At 44.1% G+C, this 25,423-nt stretch overlaps 1 protein-coding gene across 1 annotated transcript in view; it reads left to right on the forward strand.

The window, feature by feature from the left end:
- The first annotated feature begins 8,346 nt into the window (after positions 1-8,346).
- Positions 8,347-25,423, forward strand: part of LOC139578454 (SRC kinase signaling inhibitor 1-like) — a 193,764-nt gene continuing 176,687 nt past the window's right edge. The window contains exon 1 of the mRNA XM_071406062.1: positions 8,347-8,854. Within this exon, the coding sequence (XP_071262163.1) occupies positions 8,833-8,854 (22 nt within the window). The 5' untranslated portion in view covers positions 8,347-8,832. The remainder of the gene's footprint in view (positions 8,855-25,423) is intronic.

Genomic DNA, 25,423 nt, shown 5'->3' on the forward strand with positions numbered 1-25,423 from the left:
TCCACATGCACTATTAAACCCCTACTCTAACCTCTAGTTCCCAAAGGAACCTATATTCCCCTACGGATTTATGTGGATAGTGAAGCTAAAACTCTTAATTTGGCTCGGTACTCCAGCATTTTGGATTTAAGATCAAATATTTTATATGAGGAGACAGTACAGAATGTCACCTTTATTTGGAAGATATTTTCATACATATCTGCATTACATATGTGTTTTTCTGTGGATAATGAGAAAGTTACAGACGCACAAAGACGATACCCCCAAAACATGCTAACCTCTCACCATTACCAATACGAATAACAGGGGAGGTTAGCATTTTTGGGGGGGTATGATATTTTTGCCTCTTTTGCATCATTATTCACGATTCATTAATGATTATCCATAATCATGGTAGCATCCACATTAATAAAGAAATGTTCAGAAACATATTCCATTCTTATTTACAGTTGAAGTCGGAAGTTTAAATACACTTAGGTTGGAGTCATTAAAGCTTGTTTTTCAACCACTCCACAAATTTCTTGTTAACAAACTATAAGTCGGTGAGGACATCTACTTTGTACATGACACAAGTAATTTTTCCAACAATTGTTTATAGACAGATTATTTCACTTATAATTCACTGTATCACAATTACAGTAGGTCAGAAGTTTACATACCATGTTGACTGTGCTTTTAAACAGCTTGGAACATTCCAGAACATGTCATGACCTTAGAAGCTTCTGATAGGTTAATTGACATCATTTGATTAAATTAGAGGTGTACCTGTGGATGTATTTCAAGACCATACCTTCAAACTCAGTGCCTCTGCTTGACATCATGAGAAAATCAAAAGAAATCAGCCAAGAAAAATTGTAGAGCTCCACAAGTCTGGTTCATCCTTGGAAGCAATTTCCAAACGCCTGAAGGTACCACGTTCATCTGTACAAACAATAGTACGCAAGTATAAACACCATGGGACCACACAGCCATCATACTGCTCAGGAAGGAGATGCGTTCTGTCTCCTAGAGATGAACGTACTTTGGTGCGAAAAGTGCAAATCACTCCCAGAACAACAGCAAATGACCTTGTGAAGATGCTGAAGGAAACATGTACAAAAGTATCTATATCCACAGTAAAACGAGTTCTATATCGACATAACCTGAAATGCCGCTCAGCAAGGAGGAAACCACTGCTCCAAAACCGCCATAAAAAAGCCAGACTACAGTTTGCAACTGCACATGGAGACAAAGATCGTACCTTTTGGAGAAATGTCCTCTGGTCTGATGAAACAAAAATAGAACCGTTTGGCCACAATGACCATTGTTATGTTTGGAGGAAAAAGGGGGTCTTGCAAGCGGAAGAACACCATCCCAGCCGTGAAGCACGGGGGTGGCAACATCATGTTGTGGGGGTGCTTTGCTGCAGGAGGGACTGGTGCACTTCACAAAATAGATGGCATCATGAGAAAGGAAAATTATGTGGATATATTGAAGCAACATCTCAAGACATCAGTCAGGAAGTTAAAGCTTGGTTACAAATGGGTCTTCCAAATGACCTCAATCCCATAGAAAGTTTGTGGGCAGAACTGAAAAAAGTATGTGCAAGCCAGGATGCCTACACACCTGACTCAGTTATACCAGCTCTGTCAGGAGGAATGGGCCAAAAAAAGGCTACCCGAAACGTTTGACCCAAGTTAAACAATTTAAAGGCAATGCTACCAAATACTAATTGAGTGTATGTAAACTTCTGACCCACTGGGAATGTGATGAAATAAATAAAAGCTGAAATACATTATTCCCTCTACTATTATTCTGACATTTCACATTCTTAAAATAAAGTGGTAATCCTAACTGACCTAAAATAGGGAATTTTTACTAGGATTATATGCCAGGAATTGTGAAAAACTGAGTTTAAATGTATTTGGCTAAGGTGTATATGAACTTCCGATTTCAACTGTATTTGTACAGTATATATATGTATCGAGTGGAGCAACCGGGGTCTCAAGCCAAGAAATTATATATTTTTTTATGAAAGATTACTTGTATTTTTATATTAAATTATGCCCAGCTCACGAGGCCCCTTGATGATGTGAGACTTGAGGCAATTGCCTCTTTTACCTAATTGTAAATCCGCCACTGGGCATCCCCCCCAACCAGCATGCAGAGAGACTTGTACTAAGAAAGTAACAAAGTGCAAGGCAGTTACTCACATTTCCCCCCGATTGATGTGCATGTCCATTAAAGTGACAGTGATGGGTATGTGGGTTAGTTGTGTGGGTGGGGAGGATGGGTAGGCCTACATCTAATTCACACACATCATTAAAGAGCCAACTGAAAAGCAATGGATGTCAAGGAGAGGAGGCGGTTAGGGTGGGTATAGGGTAGGACAACATTTCACCACAAATGAAGTCAGCTTCATAGTGAAGAGGCTAACAGTATATGTCATTAGAAGGCAGGAACCGAGCCTGCAGTCCAGCAGAACACTCCAGGGCTGCTACGATGAAGCTCGGCCTCCTCAGCAATTTGTACAACAACCAGTTCCCTGGCCTCACTCAATCCACAACAACGACCCGATGAGAGAAAGCCCCCAGGCAAAACTCCTACTGGCTGCTGCCACCATTGCTTGCTATTGCTGCTAATGATCATGTTTTCTTCATCCACACACAGCATATCTTTAGGGACAAACATATATGATAACACAGATAACATGTGTAACCTTTGTGCAAGGATGGAACACTGGTGAATGAAACATGAACAAGGGGTATATCATTGTTGTCATTGTTGAGCTGTTGGCTGTTCTAATAAAGAACAGGGCCCATTTTCTCTGGAATATAATCGAGAAAACATCATTGGAGCCATGTTGTAGGAATTTCAAAAAATCTCTGATGACATTTAGATCGCTGCCATCATGCCTTGTATGGGCTGATTGAAGCCCTTGCAGACAAAGGCACAGTGGTGTACAAAGTTGCTGAGGATGAAAAAGACAGGGGACTGTCATAAATGTCAGCGAATTTTGAGAGGCCGTGAACAATTGAAATTAGCATACTCTGGAGTCTAATCCATCTTTGACGAAAAAGCTACAAATATCTCTCACTTAATGTAGCCTAGTATAGGAGGACATGGGGGGAAAAGTTTTCATTTCATCATAACGGAATTGCTTTTTTTTTTGCAACGTGGTTCTTTTTTTTAGAGGCAATTTGTCTCCATCTGTCTGCAGGTGCGTCGTGTTTTTTCCTTCTCTTTTTGTATCGACCGTTTGGTAAAAATGTGTCTGCACTTCGGCAGAACAACCTACCAACGACTAAATGAAATAGCTTTAGCCTACTTTGCACGCAACCATTCAAAAAGAAATGTTAGTCTAACCGGAGAATGTTTGTGACAAACATTGTTGAAATGTTCTGCTGTCCAGTTAAAGTCAAAGATATGCAGTTTAAATAAGAAGCCCATGGCCATACAACCCAACATGTATGACTGCCCCTCATTCCATAGTAGCCTATACGTTACATGTTTTTGCCAGTGAGTATGTAGCCTTAATTATAAGATTTCTGTCTTCAAACCTTTTTGGTATAGCATAACATTTACAGTCGTGAGTCCATACATTTTCATACCGGTCCCCCGTGGGAATCAAACCCACAATCCTGGTGTTGCAAGCACCATGCTCTAACAAGTGAGCCACGTAGGACTTTGATATTGAGCTATAAGAGAAGCATCTCTATAGTATATAATGGGCATCCCAATGGTCTTTTAAAGGCAGGACCCTCATGTTGATGTTCCACTAACTTGGTGTGACCTACAACTGTTAGAGTCCTTCTGGGGCTTTTGACAAGGTCATAGTATAGGCATGCATTAAGCCTTCAGTTGTATGTGCCATGTTGAATTTGTTGTTTTGTTTAGCTGACCCAGTCGTTGTGCAGTCCAGCCAGGTGCTCCTTCCCCCTTGTAGTCTACACACAGTGATCTAGGCCTGAATGATTTTGAATGGCCACCGAAGACATCCTATTTCTGCGCTCCACAAAACTATATTAAGCACATCACCTTGCTGCCATCAAAATAGCCTGAGGGAGCTGCACTAAATTACAGTGAAATTAGTTTTTAGTTTTCTCTCTGTAGCTGTAATACAGTACGTTAGTTTAGGCCTATCTGTTGTTCTGGGGGCTTTGTTGTCACTAATAGGGCCTCCCTCTCCTTGGCCATGAGAGGTTCATAGGAGTAGTGACTGGCTAATTGTTTGGGTTTAGAACGATAGATGACTGATAAATATGGGATATCCCATAGTTGGCTTTGTGTTTTGTTATGGCATGTTGTGAAATGTCACTGCCCAGCTGCCATCCATAGTAACTGATTAGAATTGGCGGACTAAGTACGGTATAGAAAATGTACATACTGGTGATGAGTAATGATGTTCTTGTTTCCATATTGGGCTGTTGAGTACCTGTAATAATGTCAACCCCCCACTCTCTCTCTCTCACTCACTCGGTGGAAATCAAACCTGCCATGACACATTGTGACACACAACCACCCAATCTGTTTATGATGATGATAAGTGAAAATCATTCCCATCATGACAGTCATTACCGGCTATTATCATTATTATCATCATTATTTTGATGATCTCAGAGTGAAATGCAGAATGGCGTGTTTGTGCATGTGTGTACGCGAGTCCCAAGACTGGCAGCTCTTATAAGCTTGTATACCACAGGGGAGTGACTGGGATAAAAGCGTGGACTCAGGAGATGTCTCTCTCTCCCTCCCTCCTCGGGAAGGAACACTGTGGTATGTTATGTGAAGTACAGCAGGCTTCTACCATCCATTCCTCTGACTCTGTTTCCAATAGAGATGGAGTGACAGCAGGCAACAGGCTCATGTTTTTCTCTGCCTGTAAACCAGCTGGACCACAGACAGGCAGACGGACGGACGGGCAGACGGACAGACGGACAGATGGACGGACGGGCGGACAGACAGACAGACAGACAGACAGACAGACAGACAGACAGACAGACAGACAGACAGACAGACAGACAGACAGACAGACAGACAGACCAGCATGTTCTTAAAGTTCTGGGCAGCCTGGCTCTTCCATACATTATTTATCAATCCGATCATTAAAAACTATTTTTCTCCTTCCTCCTCTTATCTCTTTCCATCTTCTGGCATTGCACCTCCTCTTCTCTCTCCTCCATCTTTCACAGTCCATTAGCTGCTGTACTCTCTTCCCACTCTCCCCTCAATCTTGGTCCCTCGACTGCAATGCTCAGGATCTTCCTCTCACCCATAATGCCTGTGGTTCTTTCCCTCGACCTTGGTATGTCCCTGACCCTCGCTATAGCGTGCGTGATTTCACCGCTGGTGGCTCATACTTTACCTTGTTCTGTCAGATACCATATTGTTACGTGCAACGAAAATTCATAGCCATATAGATTTTTCTATTTGTAAACTGTTCTTGTGTATGTAGCTGGGCTCTGCCCTAGATCCTGGCTGTGTTCATGTCTGAGAGGTGTATGTTGCCCAGACAACAGAAGAATACATCAATGCTTACAGTGACAAACCGCCTAAGCGGCGAAAAGAGTCATAGAGGTAACATAGACAAATCCTCCTGGTTCCTGCTTACAAGCAAAAATTAAAGCAGGAAGCACCAGTGACTAGATCAATAAAAAAGTGGTCAGATGAAGCAGATGCTAAGCTACAGAACTGTTTTGCTAGCACAAACTGGAATATGTTACGAGATTCCTCCGATGGCATTGAGGAGTACGCCACATCAGTCATTGGCTTCATCAATAAGTGCATCGATGATGTCGTCCCCACAGTGACCGTACGTACATACCCCAACCAGAAGCCATGGATTACAGGCAACATCCGCACTGAGCTTTCAAGGAGCGGGACTCTAACCTGGAAGCTTATAAGAAATCCCGCTATGCCCTCCGATGAACCATCAAACAGGCAAAGCATCAATACAGGACTAAGATCGAATCGTACTACACCGGCTCTGATGCTCATCAGATGTGGCAGGGCTTGTAAGCCATTACAGACTACAAAGGGAAGCAGTGTCTCCACTGACATTTTCAACCTCTCTCTGTCCGAGTTTGTAATACCAACATGTTTTAAGCAGACCACCATAGTGCCTGTGCCCAAGAACACTAAGGTAACCTGCCTAAATGACTACTGATCCGTAGCACTCACGTCTGTAACCATGAAGTGCTTTGAAAGGCTGGTCATGGCTCACATCAACACCATTATCCCAGAAACCCTAGACCCACTCCAATTTGCATACCGCCCAAACAGATCCACAGATGATGCAATCTCTATTGCACTCCACACTGCCCTTTCCCACCTGGACAAAAGGAACACCTATTTGAGAATGCTATTCATTGACTACAGCTCAGCGTTCAACACCATAGTGCCCTCAATGCTCATCAATAAGACAAGGACCATGGGACAAAACACCTCCCTCTGCAACGGGATCCTGGACTTCCTGACGGGCCGCCCCCAGGTGGTAAGGGTAGGTAGCAACACATCCGCCACGCTGATCCTCAACACAGGGGCCCCTCAGAGGTGCGTGCTCAATCCCCTTCTGTACTCCCTGTTCACTCACGACTGCACGGCCAGGCACGACTCCAACACCATCATTAAGTTTGCCGATGACAGTGGTAGGCCTGATCACCGACAACGACGAGACAGCCTATAGGGAGGAGGTCAGAGACCTGGCTGTGTTATGCCAGGACAACAACCAATCCCTCAACGTAATCAAGACAAAGGAGATGATTGTGGACTACAGGAAAAATAGGACCGAGCACGCCCTCATTCTTATCGACGGGGCAGTAGTGGAGCAGGTTGAGAGCTTCAAGTTCCTTGGTGTCCACATCACCAACAAACTAACATGGTCCAAGCACACCAAGACAGTCGTGAAGAGGGCGCGACAAAACCTATTCCCCCTCAGGAGACTGAAAAGATTTGGCATGGATACTCAGATCCTCAAAAGGTTCTACAGCTGCAACATCGAGCATCCTGACTGGTTGCATCACTGCCTGGTACGGCAACTGCTCGGCCTCTGACCGCAAGGCACTACAGAGGGTAGTGCGAACGGCCCAGTACATCACTGGGGCTAAGCTTCCTGACATCCTCTATACCAGGCGGTGTCAGAGGACGGCCCTAAAAATTGTCAAAGACTCCAGCCACCCTAGTCATAGACTGTTCTCTCTGCTACCGCACGGCAAGCAGTACCGGAGCGCCAAGTCTAGGTTCATGAGGCTTCTAAACAGCCACTAACCCCAAGCCATAAGACTCCTGAACACCTAATCAAATGGCTACCCAGACTATTTGCACTGCCCCCCCACCCTTTTGTACACCGCTGCTACTCTTTGTTGTTATCGTCTATGCATGTACATATTACCTCGACTAACCGGTGCCCCCGCACATTGACTCTGTAGCGGTACCCCTCTGTATATAGTCTCGCTATTGTTATTTTACTGCTGCTCTTTAATTACTTTTTATTTTTATTTCTTATTCTTATCCATATTTTTTTAAACTACATTGTTGGTTAGGGGCTCGTAAGTAAGTATTACACTGTAAGGTCTACACCTGTTCTATTCGGAGCATGTGACTAATAACATTTGATAACAGGTGATGCCAGGGTTACCAAGGTAACCTTTACTCTCCACATTTCCATCATGTCACCCCCTCTCAGGTTCGTGTCCCTGTGGACTTACATTGTGTTGCAGCTGCCTGTCAAGAGTAACTTTGCCTCTGGCCCGCCCACCACAGAGCTATCCAGAGCTGCTCCAGTCACAGGGCGGTATTTTCACCTCACCATTTTTTATAAGTATGAAACTGAACTCATAACTTTATTGTTGTGGTCATCAGTGGAGTGGGAAAGTGGGCTGACAGCATAACACTGGCCGTGATAGTGAGCTAATGCCCTCTCTGCATGGGCCAAAGACTACTGGTACAGTACACCATCTCCATGCTCTCTCTCTCTCTCTCTCTCTCTCTCTCTCTCTCTCTCTCTCCCTCTCCCTCTCCCTCTCCCTCTCCCTCTCCCTCTCCCTCTCCCTCTCTCTCTCTCTCTCTCTCTCTCTCTCTCTCTCTCTCTCTCTCTCTCTCTCTCTCTCTCCCATCCACCATATCTTCTTGTATACACATTACACACAATCTTCCTCAGATTGAGTGTGTGGTTGAGGGACCTAGAAAGGATCACCATCTCCCCCAGCCTCCTCTCTCATTACTGGGGAGCGTTTCTCCACCGAGCTCTGGTTCTGAGCTCCACAAGACCAAGTCCCTTGGCTCCCGTTGGTTACCATATCATCTCTCGGTGCGAGAGATGCGCCCCCAGGACTGTAGCAATGCAACGCACTGCCTGTGCCTTTAAGAGAGAGGGAGAGAGAGAGAGAGAGATGGAAAGAGAGAGAGGTGTGCAATGGAGAGAAACAGGAGAGATCGAGAGAGAAAGAGACAGAGGGAGCACAATAAACTATCATGAACAACATTTTTGTTCATTCTTAGCCGTGTGCTGAGCATCTCTGCACAGGCACACACACTCTCTTAGGCACTTATTGCTAAAGAGTACGCCTCTCTCACACACACACACACACGCTCACAGCTATCAGAGCTCAGCTGCTGGCTCACAGCCATCTCGCCGAGGAGGATCCAAGAGAGCAAGAGGAAGACGGAGAGAGAGAGAGACAAAGGGAAGGAGGACGGAAGAAAGAGAGGAACGAATAGGAAGCGGGGACGGCACGAGGAAGGAGAGACTAAACGCTTGTGTGAAGAAGAGAACGCGAGGGACAGGAGGGAGGAGAAAAAAGAGGAGGAACAGGAAACGCGATCACTCTCGGCTCTAGCTGTCCGCGTCGCAGCATGGGCAATGCACCATCCCAAGGCATGTCAACGCTACTATCTCCATGTATACATAAGTAGCAGCTTGATTTTATTTTGCAATGTGTTTTATTTTCCAATCTGCTGGCTGTGCTATCAGATTCTCTCCCAGCAGGGAGTGTGGGGTTGGATGTGGGCGCTGGCGATGAGGCATTGCTAGAATGTGATGCTCTGAACAGATCCAGGCTGATGACGGGGACAAGGATGCAGGGTGGCTGGGGAAAGGGTGAGGGGATGTGGGGTTGTGGATGAGAGAGATGCTGGAGGGATTAGGTGGAGGTTGCAGGATGCATGCATGTGCGGAAGAGCCGGGAAATGGGAAGGGGCTTGTGCAGAGCTGGGGGAATAGAACGGTCATTACTGAGGCAGGAGATGCTGGTGTGTGTGTGTGTGTGTGTGTGTGTGTGTGTGTGTGTGTGTGTGTGTGTGTGTGTGTGTGTGTGTGTGTGTGTGTGTGTGTGTGTGTGTGTGTGTGTGTGTGTGTGTGTGTGTGTGTGTGTGTGTGTGTGTGTGTGTGTGTGAGGTGAGGTGAACAGAAGGTGGATATACCGGTGTGTGGAGGTGGCGGTGACAACAGCTGCATCTGTCAGCCTCATGGGAAGCCTCGGGGAAGTGAAGCGTTCCAAGGATTGTGTGTGTGAGAGAGGGAGAGAGAGAAAGTGAGATGGAAATGAATGGGTGTGTAGAGCACAGTCAATTTGTTTGTGTGTGTGTAAAATGGGATGGTGCTGTTAATGGAGGAGTGGGTGGGTTAGCACTGTTTCCTGCTGGTGTGCTTTTGATGTCTGTCTCTGTGTCTGTCTGTCTGTCTCTTTTTCTCTCTCTCTCTCTCTCTCTCTCTCTCTCTCTCTCTCTCTCTCTCTCTCTCTCTCTCTCTCTCTCTCTCTCTCTCTCTCTCTCTCAATTCAATTCAATTCAATTCAAGGGGCTTTATTGGCATGGGAAACATGTGTTAACATTGCCAAAGCAAGTGAGGTAGATAATATACAAAAGTGAAATAAACAATACAAATTAACAGTAAACATTACACATACAGAAGTTTCAAAACAAAAAAGACATTACAAATGTCATATTATATATATACAGTGTTGTAACAATGTACAAATGGTTAAAGTACACAAGTTAAAATAAATAAGCATAAATATGGGTTGTATTTACAATGGTGTTTGTTCTTCACTGGTTGCCCTTTTCTTGTGGCAACAGGTCACAAATCTTGCTGCTGTGATGGCACACTGTGGAATTTCACCCAGTAGATATGGGAGTTTATCAAAATTGGATTTGTTTTCGAATTCTTTGTGGATCTGTGTAATCTGAGGGAAATATGTCTCTCTAATATGGTCATACATTGGGCAGGAGGTTAGGAAGTGCAGCTCAGTTTCCACCTCATTTTGTGGGCAGTGAGCACATAGCCTGTCTTCTCTTGAGAGCCATGTCTGCCTACGGCGGCCTTTCTCAATAGCAAGGCTATGCTCACTGAGTCTGTACATAGTCAAAGCTTTCCTTAAGTTTGGGTCAGTCACAGTGGTCAGGTATTCTGCCACTGTGTACTCTCTGTTTAGGGCCAAATAGCATTCTAGTTTGCTCTGTTTTTTTGTTAATTCTTTCCAATGTGTCAAGTAATTATCTTTTTGTTTTCTCATGATTTGGTTGGGTCTAATTGTGCTGTTGTCCTGGGGCTCTGTGGGGTGTGTTTGTGTTTGTGAACAGAGCCCTAGGACCAGCTTGCTTAGGGGACTCTTCTCCAGGTTCATCTCTCTGTAGGTGATGGCTTTGTTATGGAAGGTTTGGGAATCGCTTCCTTTTAGGTGGTTGTAGAATTTAACGGCTCTTTTCTGGATTTTGATAATTAGTGGGTATCGGCCTAATTCTGCTCTGCATGCATTATTTGGTGTTCTACGTTGTACACGGAGGATATTTTTGCAGAATTCTGCATGCAGAGTCTCAATTTGGTGTTTGTCCCATTTTGTGAAATCTTGGTTGGTGAGCGGACCCCAGACCTCACAACCATAAAGGGCAATGGGCTCTATGACTGATTCAAGTATTTTTAGCCAGATCCTAATTGGTATGTTGAAATTTATGTTCCTTTTGATGGCATAGAAGGCCCTTCTTGCCTTGTCTCTCAGATCGTTCACAGCTTTGTGGAAGTTACCTGTGGTGCTGATGTTTAGGCCGAGGTATGTATAGTTTTTTGTGTGCTCTAGGGCAACGGTGTCTAGATGGAATTTGTGGTCCTGGTGACTGGACCTTTTTTGGAACACCATTATTTTGGTCTTACTGAGATTTACTGTCAGGGCCCAGGTCTGACAGAATCTGTGCAGAAGATCTAGGTGCTGCTGTAGGCCCTCCTTGGTTGGTGACAGAAGCACCAGATCATCAGCAAACAGTAGACATTTGACTTCGGATTCTAGTAGGGTGAGACCGGGTGCTGCAGACTGTTCTAGTGCCCGCGCCAATTCGTTGATATATATGTTGAAGAGGGTGGGGCTTAAGCTGCATCCCTGTCTCACCCCACGACCCTGTGTGAAGAAATGTGTGTGTTTTTTGCCAATTTTAACCGCACACTTGTTGTTTGTGTACATGGATTTTATAATGTCATATGTTTTACCCCCAACACCACTTTCCATCAATTTGTATAGCAGACCCTCATGCCAAATTGAGTCGAAGGCTTTTTTGAAATCAACAAAGCATGAGAAGACTTTGCCTTTGTTTTGGTTTGTTTGGTTGTCAATTAGGGTGTGTAGGGTGAATACATGGTCTGTTGTACGGTAATTTGGTAAAAAGCCAATTTGACATTTGCTCAGTACATTGTTTTCATTGAGGAAATGTACGAGTCTGCTGTTAATGATAATGCAGAGTATTTTCCCAAGGTTACTGTTGACGCATATTCCACGGTAGTTATTGGGGTCAAATTTGTCTCCACTTTTGTGGATTGGGGTGATCAGTCCTTGGTTCCAAATATTGGAAATATCTCTCTCTCTCTCTCTCTCTCTCTCTCTCTCTCTCTCTCTCTCTCTCTCTCTCTCTCTCTCTCTCTCTCTCTCTCTCTCTCTCTCTCTCTCTCTCTCTCTCTCTCTCTCTCTCTCTCTCTCTCTCTCACCCTCTCTCTCTCTCACCCTCTTTCTCTGTTTCCAAACTGGAAAAAGCAGTGCACAGGTTTGGTTTGCTGAAACACCCCTGAAAATGGAGGGAGACAAGTGTAAGAAAGAGGAATTCTTAGAGAGAGTGAGAGCAAGAGAGGAGTGAGAGGGTGTGTGTATGTCGGGGGGTGGGGGATGGATAAAAAAAGGCTTTAGGCATGCCTTAGCCCTAATGGGATGGATGTGCGTCTTTGATAAGCCAGAGAAGGAGGGAGCTGTAACAGAAACACAGAGGCAGAGAAAAGGGGAATAGGGAGAGATGGCTGACTGCTCAGAGTGGAGGGAGGAATATAGCTTGGGGAATTCTGGTACCTTTCTTTCCCTCCCTCTCTGTTTTTTCCTGTCTCTTCCCCTCTTTTTTCCCCTCCCCTTCCACTGCTCTTATTTTCCCATCAACCAGGGACTGTCTGGTTGCTAGAGGGAAAACCAGTTGAGAAGAGAGTGATAAGGAGGATGAGAGAGAGAGAATGAAAGAAATGACAGAATAAAGGAGGGTTTAGGAGAGATGAGATGGTAGTGTAAGTAACGGTTGAGGGAAGAACAAGCCAGGAGCAGTACAAAGCCACAAGGTTGCTAGACAATACAATGTATTCGGGTATGACGCTACAAGCTTGGCACACCTGCATTTGGGGAGTTTCTCCCATTCTTCTCTGCAGATCCTCTCAAGCTCTGTAAGGTTGGACGGGGAGTGTTGCTGCACAGCTATTTTCAGGTCTCTCCAGAGATGTTCGATCAGGTTCAAGTCCAAGCTCTTGCTGGGTCCCTCAAGGACATTCAGAGAGTCACTTCTGTGTTGTCTTGGCTGTGTGCTTAGGGTTGTTGTCCTGTTGTAAGGTGAACCTTCTGAGGTCCTGAGCGCTCTGGAGCAGGTTTTCATCAAGGATCAAGGTCTGTATTTTTTCTCCGTTCATCTTTCCCTCGATCCTGACTAGTCTCTCAGTCCCTGCCGCTGAAAAACATCCCCACAGCATGATGCTGCCACCACCATGCTTCACCGTAGAGATGGCGCCAGGTTTCCTACAGACGTGACGAGAGTTCAATCTTGGTTTCATCAGACCAGAGAACCTTGTTTCTCATGGTCTGAGAGTCTTTAGGTGCCTTTTGGCAAACTCCAAGAAGGCTGTTATATGCCTTTTACTGAGGAGTGGCTTCCGTCTGGCCACTCTACCATAAAGGCCTGATTGGTGGAGTGCTGCAGAGATGGTTGTCCTTCTGGAAGGTTCTCCCATCTTCACAGAGGAACTCCAGAGCTCTGTCAGAGTGGCCATCGGGTTCTTGGTCACCTCCCTGACCAAGGCCCTTCTCCCCCGATCACTCAGTTTGGCCAAGCAGCCAGCTCTAGGAAGAGTCTTGGTGGTTCCAAAGTTTTTCCATTTAAGAATGATAAAGGCCACTGTGTTCTTGGGAACCTTCAATACTGCAAACATTTTTTGGTACCCTTCTCCAGATCTGTGCCTCGATACGATCCTGTCTCAGAGCTCTACGGACAATTCGGACAACTACGGACAACTTCGACCTCATGCCTTGGTTTTTGCTCTGACATGCACTGTCAACTGTGGGACCTTACAGTTGAAGTCAGAAGTTTACATACACCTTAGCCAAATATATTTAAACTCAGTTTTTCACAATTCCTGACATTTAACCCAAGTAAAAATTCCCTGTCTTAGGTCAGTTAGGATCACCACTATATTTTAAGAATGTGAAATGTCATTCAGCTTTTATTTCTAACATCACATTCCCAGTGGGTCAGAAGTTTACATACACTTAATTAATATTTGGTAGCATTGCCTTTAAATTGTTTAACTTGGGTCAAACGTTTTGGGTTGCCTTCCACAAGCGTCCCACAATAAGTTGGGTGAATTTTGGCCCATTCCTCCTGACGGAGCTGGTGTAACTGAGTCAGGTTTGTAGGCCTCCTTGCTCGCACCCGCTTTTTCAGTTCTGCCCACACATTTTCTATAGGCTTGAGGTCAAGGGCTTTGTGATGGCCACTCCAATACCTTGACTTTGTTGTCCTTAAGCCATTTTGCCACAACTTTGGAAGTATGCTTGGGGTCATTGTCCATTTGGAAGACCCATTTGCGACCAAGCTTTAACTTCCTGACTGATGTCTTGAGATGTTGCTTCAATATATCCACATAATTTTCCTCCCTTGTGATGACATCTATTTTGTGAAGTGCACCAGTCCCTCCTGTAGCAAAGTGTAACGGATGTGAAATGGCTAGCTAGTTAGCGGTGGTGCGCGCTAATAGCGTTTCAATCGGTGGTTCCCCTTGCTCTGCAAGGGGCCGCGGCTTTTGTGGAGCGATGGGTAACCATGCTTCGTGGGTGACTGTTGTTGATGTGTGCAGAGGGTCCCTGGTTCGCGCCCAGGTCGGGGCGAGGGGATGGACGTAAAGTTAAACTGTTACAAAAGCACCCCCACAACATGATGCTGCCACCCCCATGCTTCACGGTTGGGATGGTGTTCTTCAGCTTGCAAGCGTCCTCCTTTTTCCTCCAAACATAACGATGGTGATTATGGCCAACAGTTCTATTTTTGTTTCATCAGACCAGAGGACATTTCTCCAAAAAGTACGATCTTTGTCTCCATGTGCAGTTGCAAACTGTAGTCTGGCTTTTTTATGGCGGTTTTGGAGCAGTGGCTTCTTCCTTGCTGAGCGGCTTCAGGTTATGTCGATATAGGACTTGTTTTACTGTGGATATAGATACTTTTGTACCTGTTTCCTCCAGCATCTTCACAAGGTCCTTTGCTGTTGTTCTGGGATTGATTTGCACTATACGCACCAAAGTACATTCATCTCTAGGAGACAGGACGCGTCTCCTTCGTGAGCGGTATGATGGCTGCGTGGTCCCATGGTGTTTATACTTGCGTACTATTGTTTGTACAGGTGAACGTGGTACCTCCAGGCATTTGGAATTGCTCCCAAGGATGAACCAGACTTGTGGAGGTCTACAATTTATTTTCTGAGGTCTTGGCTGATTTCTTTTGATTTTCTCATGATGTCAAGCAAAGAGGCACTGAGTTTGAAGGTAGGCCTTGAATACATCCACAGGTACACCTCCAATTGACTCAAATTATGTCAATTAGCCTATCAGAAGCTTCTAAAGCCATGACATAATTGTCTGGAATTTTCCAAGCTGTTTAAAGGCACAGTCAACTTAGTGTATGTAAACTTCTGACCCACTGGAATTGTGATACAGTGAATTATCAGTGAAATAATCTGTCTGTAAACAATTGTTGGAAAAATTACTTGTGTCATGCACAAAGTAGATGTCCTAACCGACTTGCCAAAACTATAGTTTGTTAACAAGAAATGTGTGGAGTGGTTGAAAAACGAGTTTTAATGACTCCAACCTAAGTGTATGTAAACTTCCGACTTCAACTGTATAATAGACAGGTGTTTATTTTTTTCAAATCATGTCCAATCGATTGATTTGTCACGGGTGGACTCCAATCAAGTTGTAGAAACCCCCCCATGATGATCAATGGAAACAGGATGCACCTGAGCTCAATTTTGAGTGTCATAGCAAAGGGTCTGAATACTTACGTAAATAAAGTATTTATGTTTTTAATTTTTTGTAAATCTGCAAAAATAAAAATAAATAAACGTTTTTGCTTTGTCATTATGGGCTACTGTGTGTAGATTGATGAGGGGAAACAATAATTGAATCCATTTTAGAATAAGGCTGTAACGTAACAAAATGTGGAAAAAGCCAAGGTGTCTGAATACTTTCCAAATGCACTGTAAGTAATACAAGGATGTGGATGACAATGAAGATGGCAGAGTACTGTAGAGGAGAGAGGTGGAGTTGAACCAGAGTCTTTTCTCTTAGTGATGATGACTTGGTCCTGGCTGAGCTTACACTAGATCCAAAGACAAGTGTGATTCTATTGCTGTAGCCATCCAGAACACGTAACCTGAAATGCCTCAAAGGAAAAGCCGCTTTCAAAAAGGGTCAAGAGATGAAAGAAAGAAAGAAAGAAACTGCAGTATCCTAAAATGCCTTTGGTCAACGGTCATATCCAGAACAAAATGTGCCGGGGCTGCTTTGGACTCTTGTCTGTCTGTCCACTATCCTTCATTCTGTTCGTCCTTGGGGTTTTATCTGCTGTCTGGTTTTTGGAGGGATTGAAATGGATTAGTAGGCTGAATAGCTGAGCCACTGGCTTATTTTCCTCCAAACAGACATGAGGGCCTGCGTCCCAGATGCCACTTATTTCCTACCTAGTGCACTACTTTTGATCATAGCCTCATAGCCACCGGTCAAAGTAGTGCACCATGTAGGCAATAGGGTGCCATTTGGGACACAGCCGAGGTCAGCCGTATGCCTGTAGCCCACTTGCTGAGTGAGGTAACTGAAGGCCAGCAATAAGTAGCCTGAAAATATCACCATTCAGTTTCTAATGATGAAACGGAAGCAAGTCTATCTTAAGCCCTTGACTGAGGTTGACCGGTACACGCTACAGAAACCAGGTTACAGAAACAATGCACTAATAGGAGAAGTATGCTACAGCCCAGTAGCCTGCCTTGTATGGGTCTAATTCCCCTACTGATACCTTGGAGCAGAGGGATCCGATCTTGGCCGAGCTTTGTGCTCACACAACGTTGTATAGTAGGGTTTATGTGGGATTGGGTTCAACACACATCATGTGTGTGCTGAGTGATGGTCACCAGTGAGCAGAAGTCATGTCAGAGGGAAGCGGTAGGCATGCTGCTAGTGACAGGATGCTGTAATACTGTATGTGAGGGAGATAACACTACTCTGAGGGATGGAAACATTCTGATACCACGGCATGGCTGTCGATGTCGGAAGGATAACAAACACAGCCTACTGTATAAGGGGATGAGTGGAATGAAGTGTGTGCGTGTGTGTGCCTGTTCTTGTGTGTGTGTGCGTCCGTGCGTGTGTCTGTCAGTGTGTGCGCGTGTGTGTGTGGCTGTGCGTGCGTGTACAGCTTCACACTGCCTTGGCCCTAGGGCTAATGCAACAGTATCTCAAGGTAGCTCTTAGAGTAGTTAGTTAAAAGGACACTTGAGAAGGCTTGTGTACCTCTGCTCTCTCCTCTATTCATCTGCTCTCTCCTCTCTATTTATTTGTTCTCTCCTTTTCATTAGACGAGACACTAGCGTGAATCGAAGAGATACAGCCACAAGCAAACATTTCAGTCTGTCCATGGGCCTATTTCAAGCAGGGAATAGCAATTGCGAAACCTATGAGTGTGTGTGTGTGTGTGTGCTTTAATGTTATGCATTTTTCTGTACCGTGTCTGTGTATTTGTCTATACTATACGGTATGTGACTATATTTCATTGTTTTCTTGCCATGCACCTGCTTATTCCCCAGGTCTTTGTTTCACAAAGCACATGACTGCTGCCTGCCGATTGGCTGGTGATGATGCAATGCTTTATGGCAGCATAGCTGTTTGGTTTGAGGGCTTTTTGGAAGTAATTGAATCAACTGGGAGTAGCTTTGCATCAATGTAGTGATAGCAAACCAGATAACACACACATTACAGAGTATGTTCAGAACACAGACACACAAAGCGGTAGGCTACCCTTCAGGACACACAGCTCGTCTACAATCAATTAGGCAGGCTGTTATTCCATGAAGGAGGAGCGGTTCTTACAGTGTCCTTGTCACAGTGTGTGTGTGTGTCTGAGAGAGAGTCCGCGTACTGGTTTAGAACAGTGTGTGATGGTGCTCAGTCCCTCTCTGTCAGCAGATGGTCCTTACAGGGTCACTCTGAATTCATAGGGGCTTCATCACTGTGGGAGAAGATGGATGACTGAGCGCTTCTACAGAGCCAACTTTTACTCTCATATATTGATTGGGACAGCCTTCCCTCCTTCCATACTCCCTCCCTAGTGTCACTGTTTTTTGTTGTTGTTGAGAAGTCAGGGGTTCTCCCAACCAATCACATGGCCTTCTCCCGTCTCTCTGTGTTTGAGTTTGGATCCTTCCAAAAGGAATAGCGTTTATCAGGAATCGGTCACAGTTGTACTACTAAGCATTGAAGGTCGTTCATGATTCAAGGGTTTGAAGGTTACATGTGTTTATCAAAGGTCCCTGTTTTTATACTAAGATCACTACAGGGTAGATTTTCTGTGTACATTGTCTGTGTATCGTTATGGACGATTTTCCACAGCAGTTCATTTTGATGTATATATTTTTGTAATACACTCAGCTGTAGGCCTAAGTGTGTATACAGATCATGAGGAAATATATCCCCATACCAGTCCTGAAATGGGCTTTATTGAAATGAATCTCATTTGATGATTTGTTGTTGACCATTTCTATCCTGCCAAGCCGTCAAAGCCGATGACTGTTGGACAAGTAGCATTCATTTATCTGACTGAAGATTTGCCAAAAATGTCAATCTCAGTCAATATCTCTCTCTCTCTCTCTCTCTCTCTCTCTCTCTCTCTCTCTCTCTCTCTCTCTCTCTCTCTCTCTCTCTCTCTCTCTCTCTCTCTCTCTCTCTCTCTCTCTCTCAACCAGACGGTTGAGAGATTTTATGGGGGGTGGATCAGCTCTATTATTGCGGAAAGATTGTTGCTTCCATCAATGTAATTGTCTGCATCATTTCCAATCCCCCATATATGTTTGGGGTAAATATATATATCCATATACATACATACAGTTGAAGTCAGAAGTTTACATACACCTTAGCCAAATACATTTAAACTCAGTTTTTCACAATTCCTGACATTTAATCCTAGTAAATATTCCCTTTCTTAGGTCAGTTAGGATCACCACTTTATTTTAAGAATGTGAAATGTCTGAATAATATTAGAGAGAATGATTTACTTCAGCTTTTATTTCTTTCATCAAATTCCCAGTGGATCAGAAGTTTACATACACTCAATAGGTATTTGGTAGCATTGCCTTTAAATTGTTTAACTTGGGTCAAACATTTCGGGTAGCCTTCCACAAGCTTCACATAATAAGTTGGGTGAATTTTGGCCCATTCCTCCTGACAGAGCTGGTGTAACTGAGTCAGGTTTGTAGGCCTCCTTGCTTGCACACGCTTTTTCAGTTCTGCCCACACATTTTCTATAGGCTTGAGGTAAGGGCTTTGTGATGGCAACTCCAATACCTTGACTTTGTTGTCCTTAAGCCATTTTGCCACAACTTTGGAAGTATGCTTGGGGTCATTGTCCATTTGGAAGACCCATTTGCGACCAAGCTTTAACTTCCTGACTGATGTCTTGAGATGTTGCTTCAATATATCCACATCATTTTCCGTTCTCATGATGCCATCAATTTTGTGAAGTGCACCAGTCCCTCTTGCAGCAAAGCAGCCCCACAACATGAGGCTACCACCCCCATGCTTCACGGTTGGGATGGTGTTCTTCGGCTTGCAAGCCTCCCCCTTTTTCCTCCTAACATAACGATGGTGATTATGGCCAAACAGTTCTATTTTTGTTTCATCAGACCAGAGGACATTCTCCAAAAAGTACGATCTTTGTCCCCATGTGCAGTTGCAAACCGTAGTCTGGCTTTTTTATGGTGGTTTTGGAGCAGTGGCTTCCTCCTTGCTGAGCAGCCTTTCAGGTTATGTCGATATAGGACTCGTTTTACTGTGGATATAGGTTATTTTATACCTGTTTCCTCCAGCATCTTCATAAGGTCCTTTGCTGTTGTTCTGGGATTGATTTGCACTTTTCGCACCAAAGTACAATCATCTCTAGGAGACAGAACGCATCTCCTTCCTGAGCGGTATGACGGCTGCGTGGTCCCAAGATGTTTATACTTGCATACTATTGTTTGTACAGATGAACGTGGCACCTTCAGGTGTTTGGAAATTGCTCCCAAGGATGAACCAGACTTGTGGAGGTCTACAATTTTTGATGTCAAGCAAAGAGCCACTGAGTTTGAAGGTAGGCCTTGAAATACATCCACAGGTACACCTCCAATTGACTCAAATTATGTCAATTAGCCTATCAGACGCTTCTAAAGCTATTACATAATTGTCTGGAATTTTCCAAGCTGTTTAAAGGCACAGTCAACATACTGTATGTAAACTTCTGACCCACTGGATTTGTGATACAGTGAATTATCAGTGAAATAATATATCTGTAAAGAATTGTTGGAAAAATTACTTGTGTCGCACAAAGTAGATGTCCTAACCGACTTGCCAAAACTATAGTTTGTTAACAAGAAATTTGTGGAGTGGTTGAAAAACAAGTTTAAATGACTCCAACCTAAGTGTATGTAAACTTCTGACCTCACATGTATATACATTTTACATTTTACATTTTACAGACCCTGTATGTTTTACATTTGTTATCTTGTTGTTATTATTCCCACCCTTCAGTTCCATTCAACCCCTCCCATCTACTGTATCTCTTAACACCATCCATATTGGATTTCTATTTGCCATATATTTTTCAACTGTGCTGTGATGCTTCACAAAAGTCCTGAACCTCTCTATTTTCAAAGCTTCTGTAACGGATGTGAAATGGCTAGCTAGTTAGCGGGTACGCGCTAGTAGCGTTTCAATCAGTTACGTCACTTGCTCTGAAACCTAGATGTAGTGTTGCCCCTTGCTCTGCAAGGGCCGTGGCTTTTGTGGAGCGATGGGTAACGACGCTTCGTGGGTGTCAGTTGTTGATGTGTGCAGAGGGTCCCTGGTTCGCGCCCATGTCGGGGCGAGGGGACGGTTTAAAGTTATACTGTTACATTGATGCTGTTGACCCGGATCACTGGTTGCTGCGGAAAAGGAGGAGGTTGAAAGGGGGGTGAGTGTAACGGATGTGAAATGGCTAGCTAGTTAGCGGGTACGCGCTAGTAGCGTTTCAATCAGTTACGCCACTTGCTCTGAAACCTAGAAGTAGTGTTGCACCTTGCTCTGCAAGGGCCGCGGCTTTTGTGGAGCGATGGGTAACGACGCTTCGTGGGTGTCAGTTGTTGATGTGTGCAGAGGGTCCCTGGTTCGCGCCCGTGACGGGGCGAGGGGACGGTTTAAAGTTATACTGTTACACTTCTACAGATTGTAAATTAAAGATAAACATTTTTGCAAAAATAGTTATTATATTATTGATTGATTGATTATGACTTTTCAAATCACCCAGTACTGCTATCTGCAGTGTTAGTTCTAGGCAAATGTTGCAATTCTTCAGCCATTCCTGGACCTGTGACCAAAAACGAGCTACATATGGACAAAATAAATGATCTAATGGCTCTGCCTCCTCACAGCAAAATCTGCAGAGCTGGGAAGATTTTATCCTCCATATATATAACATTCTATTGGTTGCAAGAATTTTGTATAATAATTTAATATAATAATTTAAATAGAAAAATTTGAAGTTTTGAATCCGGCGTTGTTTTGCGTGTCAATTCATAAATCATGTGCCATGGAATGGGTACATCAAAAATAAACTATTTTGCAATTTATATGGCACAGCTGTCAATTTTTAGGCCATTAAATGAAATTGGTTGAAATTGGAAAATTTAATTGGAAAATGTTTTTATTTATCACAATTGTATTTAACCGTATATGGTTTTTAATGCAGGGCCAACAGGCAAGTTAATAGAGAGAAAAATGACCGTAAGTTATCTTTAATGGAGTGAAGGGAATGGTATCAAACAGCTGGTTTTCATGTGTTATGATTCCATTTCAGTCACTCCATTTTCAGCCATTACACTCCATTCCAGCCATTATTATGAGCCGTCCTCCCCTCAGCAGCCTCCACTGCTTTAAATATATTTATTTCTGTGAAATGTATTGAAAGTTCCCAGAATTTTGCAACCCTAGTCAAAATACTGCTGGCCCTCCTCTGCTCCTCTGTTGTTAGATTGTGAGTCTAACCAGCCCAACCAAATCTACTCATCCATTAGCAATCTTGATAATCATGGCCTTCAATATAACACAATGTTATTCATCTCTATCTTTATTGAGATCCCCATTAGCTGACGCCATGACGACGGCTAATCTTCCTGGGCTCCATGAACACAACAAAATATACTTTACAATTTATATTGAAAAACTGTAACACAATTGACGGTAGTAGACAATACAAACATTTGACATGTAGACATTACAGACATCAGGGTTTGCTCGATTGGTCTGGTCAGGGTAGTTTGTTCAATTGCAGTTATGAAGTTATCATAGGTCAGGTAGCATTATGCTGATTTATGCCTTTTGATTCATTCACTCATCCTCTCCCCACATCTCCATCTTATTACCTGAGTAGTATTAGTAGTATTCTAATCAGTCTCTGAGTTACAGAAGGGTCAGATGTGTCCAATCCTGTCTGCTCTCTACTGCCGTCAGCATGGTGATTGGCTGCTCCCTGTCGCCAGGGAGACGGCGTGGTGTCGTGTAAGCGGTGGAGACAGGGCTCTTTGGTAATCACATGACTGAGGTGTTCTCTGTTGGGTCCTTTAAAATTACACTGCTGCTTTCCAATTTCATTCCAAGTGTTGTAAGATTCTGCTGGTTTCTCCCTAAATGACTGTTTTTGCTCAACAGTTTGATGGGTTAAGTACCTCGCTCATGGCTGGAGACACTAATACTAATACCAGCAATCCTCCAGACACCTTTTTACCTTTCCCATGGTTTAGTTTTTGCCAGAATGTTATCATATGTTTCCTTGAGGAAGAATCGAGCTTGAGCTCCAGGTTGAATGGACAAACGAGACTCATACGAATATATATCATATTTATCATATATATCATATGTGTCATCCTGTTTAGTGAAATAGATAGCATACTGGTAAGTATAGTAACAATGACTAGAATAGTTGTGATTGGAGTAGAATCCAACCCACGAGTACTTCAGTCTTCCAATCAGTGAAGGTCTTATTGATGAACAGGCGAGCGCATCCGAAGCCGTCTTTAGTGTAGAGCTGCAGACTGGCGTCATACCCCTCTATGCCAACAGGAACCTTCCTGTCTGCGTCATCATACTGAGGTCCTCTCATGAAGACATCTGACCCGTCCTTGGAGAGCAGCTTGACCTGTAGGCCGTGGTTAAGGTACTGGTTGGTGTCATAGGTTCCGTAGCTGCGCGTGTCAAGAGAGCGAGATAAGAGATTCTTCCCATCTTTATTAAAGAGTGCCAGCATCACCCCCACATCCAGTAGGCTGTCAGCGACATTAGCCCATGTGAGCCGGGCGTACCCACTTTCTGTGGATTTCACCTGGAGCACAACAGCATAGCACTCTGTGTGGTGGTCATTCACCACTGCCCCTTTCATTATAGCAGGGGACTCATTCAGAGTCATTCTGCCTGCGTCTTCAACCTTGTATGTGCTATCAGTGGCAGAGCAGTTCCATGTGAAGGTTCTGGAGTCTACGTAATGTAAATGTAATGTAAATGTACGTCATAGCCGGCAGCGTGCAGAAACACGTCCACACTGTTCACCCTGTTATGGATGCCGGTCCGGATCTCCCTCAGGAGGGCGGGGCTGATCTGGTAGGTGTTATAGGGGTCATACTCACATACTCACTGCTTCTTCGATAGTGCTTCGATAGTGCTGTGTGATGTAGACTGCCTCTAACAGTGGACTGTTGGGGCTTGTTCTGACAACTAACCTGTCCATGTTCCTCTCTAAGTTTCCTGGGGTAAGGTAATAGCTGCGAGTGACATAAGGATCGAATGAGTATGCTGTTGGTGTGTTGATATTCCCGACTTCGTAGTAACCCTGTCTGTTCTGATCTTGCAGTTGTGGAAAAACGTTATAGTTATTAAAGTGATGGAAGCCCCAGTCTCCCCTTTCTGGTAAGAACGTTGGTATGAGTGCATCGTTGTTATCGACGTTTAGGCCGCCAGAGACGAAGTGTAGTAGCATTAGGCCATGACGAGGGAATCTGTGGCCAAACTCGATGTTCCTGAGGTCTTTTGTTGAGTTAAGGACAGGTATGTCTGCAGAGTCTAAGGCCAGTGGTAGCAACAAGACGAAGATGCAAAACAAACCGTTTCTCTCCATGGTAATCCTGTGAGAGAGAGACAGACTGTATGATGGCAGCAGTACAACCTAGGGAGAAATTGAGGGAAAAAATGGATTGATTGCAATTGACTACAATGGCCAAGGTGCATAAAGATGGAGAATTCAAATGTGATGTTTTTAGCACTACCCACAGAGTTTTTAAACTACGGTGTGCGACATGGTTCAATGCAACAGGTGTAGACCTTACAGTGAAAGGCTTACTCACGAGCCCCTAACCGAAAGTGCAGCTGTCAAATACATATAGAATCATGAGAATTGCAATTCATAATGGTATCGGCACCTAAGTATCGTGATAATATCCCTGGCAATTCCCAGACCTAATGTCTGCTATTGGAACTTTTTGTTTGTCTTTCCTTCCTCCGTGCTCAATTGCTGTTAAGAATTTGCAGTACAATTCCTAACTGCAAGCGTAATACAAGCGAGCATTTAGGGGGAAAAAATGCTTTTCATTGTAATCAGATACAAGTTATAAGATCATAAACACTGTTAGGCATTTTACAATTCCTAACTGCACACAAATAATAAGAGACTTTAAGAGAAAAAGTATGTATGCATTAGTAAATGATCTTCTCTTACCGTGTTCCTGGTGAACCGTCCTCTGATCTAGTGAACACGGAACCACCTCACCTCCTTTTACAGCCCAGCAGAAGACTGACGTCTCCAGGAAAGGAAACGAGTCACACATTCACCCACTAACATGGCAGACCGCTCAGGTGTGTGTTTGTGTATGCCCCCAAGTCATAATCAGTTGGAATATGCTGCTGGCAGGTTCACCTTTTTACACTTGAGCAGAGGTTGCGTTCCACTGCTCAGACTTTGCATGCATCATCCAACTTCTCCCTCAGTATGACAGACCACCATCTCCCTCATCTGTTCTTCTCCCATCACCTCTATCCCCTGCGGTTTACTACCACACTCTTAGAAAAAAGGGTTTCAAAAGCGTTCTTCGGCTGTCTCCATAAGAGAACCCTTTTTAGTTTCAGGTAGAACCCTTTTGGGGTTAAGTAAGGTGTGTAATGAAACTGTTCCTTCTCCCTTCTTCTAACCTAACCTGACCTCGTTCCTCATTCCTCACTACTCCACAGCTATTCAACCTTATCAGTGACCGCAACCAAATGATGACCTTTTCCCTTACTTAGTAACTTTCCAGACCGAAACTACTTATTCAACCTCCAATGACCCAACCATATACAATACATTCCTCATACCCGTTAACTTCTAGTATAGCAACATTTTAAACTAGAACCCAACAACAATTAATGGTAAAATACAGTGTATTTCTGCTTTTCATTCCTACCAAATGACAGTGAAATGGTTGGTCCAGAATACAAAAGCAGCCATGGCAGGCCCTTTCTCCCTCTGCTTCTCCCTCCTTCCTCCCGTGCAATGCTAAACGCTGACATTTACTGTAAACAGAGATTCATCAGTTTGCAAAAATTGTCAGGCAGCATCATCAAGGATAGTCTGCTTTGCCATC

The sequence above is a fragment of the Salvelinus alpinus genome, chromosome 1 (genome assembly GCF_045679555.1).
Source record: "Salvelinus alpinus chromosome 1, SLU_Salpinus.1, whole genome shotgun sequence".
Taxonomy (NCBI): domain Eukaryota; kingdom Metazoa; phylum Chordata; class Actinopteri; order Salmoniformes; family Salmonidae; genus Salvelinus; species Salvelinus alpinus.